Source organism: Volvox carteri (genome assembly GCF_000143455.1).
Source record: "Volvox carteri f. nagariensis unplaced genomic scaffold VOLCAscaffold_8, whole genome shotgun sequence".
In the NCBI taxonomy this organism is placed as follows: Eukaryota; Viridiplantae; Chlorophyta; class Chlorophyceae; order Chlamydomonadales; family Volvocaceae; genus Volvox; species Volvox carteri.
Window position 1 is genome coordinate 1,966,054 of NW_003307551.1, and position 3,986 is coordinate 1,970,039.

At 59.8% G+C, this 3,986-nt stretch overlaps 1 protein-coding gene across 1 annotated transcript in view; it reads right to left on the reverse strand.

Annotated features, from left to right (window-relative positions):
* The window catches only part of VOLCADRAFT_48355 (uncharacterized protein), a gene marked incomplete at both ends in the record, with an annotated part of 794 nt that extends 247 nt beyond the window's left edge, over window positions 1–547 (reverse strand). The window contains one exon of the mRNA XM_002948053.1: window positions 360–547. Within this exon, the coding sequence (XP_002948099.1) occupies window positions 360–547 (188 nt within the window). The remainder of the gene's footprint in view (window positions 1–359) is intronic.
* Window positions 548–3,986: the final 3,439 nt, after the last annotated feature.

Here is a 3,986-nt window from a genome sequence, read left to right on the forward strand (position 1 = left end):
GGAGGTGGGGGGGGTGGGGGAGGTTGTCAGCAGGGGCTGCGACCAGACTGGCCGGCAGGGTGCGTTGGGGGGGACAGCGGGGGGTGGCAGGCGGGGGGGGAAGGGGGGAGGAAAGGGCGGCCGTGCGGGGCGAGTACGGAATGGCGGGGTGGGCCCTATGTGTTGGGCGAAAGGGAAGGGGGATGCAAGGAAGCCTCGTCTACACCACATATACCGACGGTGACGTACATACATACACATCACGTTAAGCATTGCATGCATGCATTTTGTATGCGTTTGGCGACGCGCTGCTAATATTGCAGCAGTAGCAGCAGCAGCAGCAGCAGGAGGCACTGAGCCCACCAAGTCATAGCACTCACATGGGCCGGTGCAGACCGACAATGACCCAGGGTGTACGGCACCTGTCCACGGCCGCCAAATCGTCCTCCAGCCACCTCCGCTGGGCGCTGCCCCGTTCCAGATTGTGCTCCGAAGACAGCATTGTGAAATGTACGGGCCCGTACTCGAACGAGTACCAGAAAGGTGGGTTGTGGGGCTTACGGCGGTAAACGGTGTCGGAGACGACGATTTCCCCGGGGCCAACGGCAGCAGCAGCCGCAGTAGCAGCAGTAGCGGCAGCCGCCACATCCTTGTCCGCACCTTCATCCTTCACACTCCCGTCATCATTTTCATCTTGAGCAGCAGCAGGAGTAGCCTGGGCCCCCTTCCCCTGCTCCCCCTTTTCCTCCTCCTCCTCCTCCTCCTCCTCACCATCACCGGAGGAGACCGCTCCGGCAGCGGAGGAACCCGGCGAGGTCAAGGCTCGCCGCTCAACCCCAAACCCAGATCCAAATTCAGATCCAGATTCCAATGCAGTCGCCGACTCCGGAACCAGCTCAGCTCCGACAACTTCGAAGGCTGCCCCGCCAGTGCCGCTGCTGACGGCGCCGCCTGAAGCTACCGCCGGTGCTACCGCCGCTCTGCTGCCGCTGCCGGGCATGATGAACCGGTGCGCCGCCATGGCCCCGCACTCGCCCCCGCTCTCCGCCCCGTAATTCCCCCAATCGGGTTTGTACGGTAACTCCCCCGAGGGATCCAGATCGTTACCGGAGCGGCACGGCCCCGCCTCATGGTTCCCAATGCCCACCATGTACGGCACCCGCGACGCCAGCGGCTCTATTTGCTCCATGAAGGAGTCCCACACCGGGTACTTGCCGTCCGCGTAGGCCAGGTCGCCTGTGGGGGGTAAAAGGGGGGGTGTAAAGGGGGGGGGCCGGAAGGAGGAGGAGGAGGTGCGCGTGGTCGGGGGAAAGAGACGGAGGAGCATGAATGGGTTTGGATGGTCCATGGGTTAATACTCACTACTGATACATACATACATACATAAATGCATACACGGGGGCTCCTGTGCTCACCGACGTGCAGAATGAGGTCCACGGGACTTGTGTCCACCTCGTCTAGTATGGCCTTCACGGTCGCTCCAGCCCTGAAGGGGGGTTGAGGTGGTGTCGGGGGGGGGAGAGGTAAGGCGAACCATTGGTGAATGAATACCAGAGATAGACGGATAGTCCAGGAGAAGACAAATGCCGGTGTCAGGGGGTAGGGGGTTCCCGCGTGCAGGGAGCGCAGTCAGACGTCCCCACCTCGGGGGGTGGGCCCACGGGCAACAACACGTATTGCAAGATGGGAGGCAAGTAGGGGGCCCCTAGTAGGCAGCGAGGCCTCCTTGAACTTCATGTCGCACGGCGCGGCCTCGGCTGGCCGGCTGGCACTTGAGGGGCCTCCGTCCATCAACCGATACCCCCACACGGCCCACATGGCAGTGGCGGAGTACTGCAGCGCCACGTGACGCCTCAGTCGGGGGGTGCACCCGGGTCGTTGCCGGGTTGGAAGGCAGGCGGGGGGAGTCCACAGCACACGCAGACTCACTCACATGGGCGCCTTCCTGGCCTTGATGTTGCTCTCGCCCATGTCCCCAAACGCGATGAAGGAGAAGCGCTGGCGGCCCCCGGTGCCGGAGCCCCCGTCTGACGGCCGCGGGGGGGCGCGGAACGTCCACTGCCGGTCGCTGTTCCCCGGGCGGTACCAGTAGAGGGCCCCGGGCTCCTGGGGGGGGAGGGGGACGGAGGGGGGACAGAGCAGAAGGGAGCGGGGGGTAGGAGACCGCGGGAGGGGGGAAGGGGGACGTGTGCAGGGAAGGGGGCGGTTGGGGGGAGAACTTGGGGCGGGTGGGTAACACCCGTTGCCCACCCCGCCACCCCGCTGGCTCCAGCCCCTGCTGGATGGTTGGGGGGGCGGTTACGCCCCAGACGACGCAGTAGCCAGTGGACCCCTCGGATTTAAACGGTAGGTAGGTTGGTTAGTTGATTGGTTGGCTGCAACGACCCATAAGGTGTTGGGGTGATCCTTCCGTGGGATGCTCGAGCCTGGACACTCCCCTGGCATTACTAAGCACGCCATGCACCCAGTACGGCTATGCCGTGCCGTGCACTGTCCTGCGGTGTCGTACATTTGCTCACCAGGCGGGACATGACTGCTGTATGCATGATGACGGTGAAGCTCTTTGCTGCGGCCGGGGCATCGCACATTAGGTCCTCCTGGGGGGGGGTTAGGGGGGAAAGGGGGGTCAAGGACAGGGACGGTGCAACCCACATTGACATGGTGGCCACCCGCCATTTCAACCCACACAGGGCAAACACAACAATCACTCAGTCACAACCAACCATTCACGTATCTGTGTGGAAATTGGCTGCCCAACCCGTGCGCCTCTCAACAAGGGCCAACGGAGGGGACACGCGGGGGATCGTGTTTTCCTGCTAGCGCGAGGTGGACGACCGGCAAGGAAGGAGGCGTCAGGGAGCAGAATGGGGTTGCCGGTTGTGGCACCTACCGAGATGGTGTAGCTGCTGCCATCTGATTGGAGCACCGGCGCCGCCAGCAGAGGTTTCCCGTCCAAATCAGCCAACCCATATGAAACGGTCGAAGGGCACCTGCAACGCGCGGCATGATGCCAAGGGATTTATGCGCACCACAACATGATATGATTAAAAATAATGCTACATGATGAAAGCGTTTCGTACCCGGTCTCAAGAGTGCGCCAGCTCGCGCGGATGTCTCTGTTATCGTCCGACACGGCAAGGTGGACCTGGCCCAAGTTTTGCGGGCAACATGTTAAGGGTGCTATGAATAGGCTCTGGCGAGCGAGAGCAGCCCTTACCTCGCCAGGAATGCAGGGCTGGCTGCCTTGGAGGCTGCCCAACGAACCCCCGAGGAAACCCTTTGGGACTACCCGGGCCGCCAGCAATACTTGGAAGCAGCATATAAGTATAAGCACACTCAAAGAATACATCGGAAGTAACCGGCAGCACAATCCAGCATTAGGCATTTTTCCTCATCGAACGGCAAGCGATGAAAGAAACGCCACACTATTGGACCACCTAGCTCTTATCGGGTACAGAAGCGTGCCCTTAATCAGACTATTGATGGGACTTTGGACATATTGAGGATAAACCAGAGAATATAGTATCCCGCTCCGGAGCCGTGTGCGGAGCCACGGAGCATCCATTTCATGCTTCTGAAACCGCGGCAACGCAATTACAAACTGGATGCGCAATCTCACTCCCAGCCTAATACATATTAAATATTTTCTGTCCATTCGTTCCCTGTGCCGTTTCTTTTACCTTGCTGGGCTCAGATACAGCACTGGATTTTCTAACATCTATAATTATGTATCTTTAATCAAAACCATATTTGCACTCGGCGTCCTGAAGGGGGCCTGTATGGTTCACGCCGCAAGTTCAATGATCAGAGCTACTGCTCACCTTTCGGTTTCCGAGAAAACGTCAACATTACCAAGCACCTGACAGAATGACAGACCTTGAAGCCTTCCCAGGCTAGAAAGTACGGGTTCCTGCAGTAGCCGACAAAAACTGCACATAGGCTGAAGAGACTTGCGTTCAGCGTTGAATTTATTTCATTTTTACATGTAAAAGCTTCGCAGCGACATT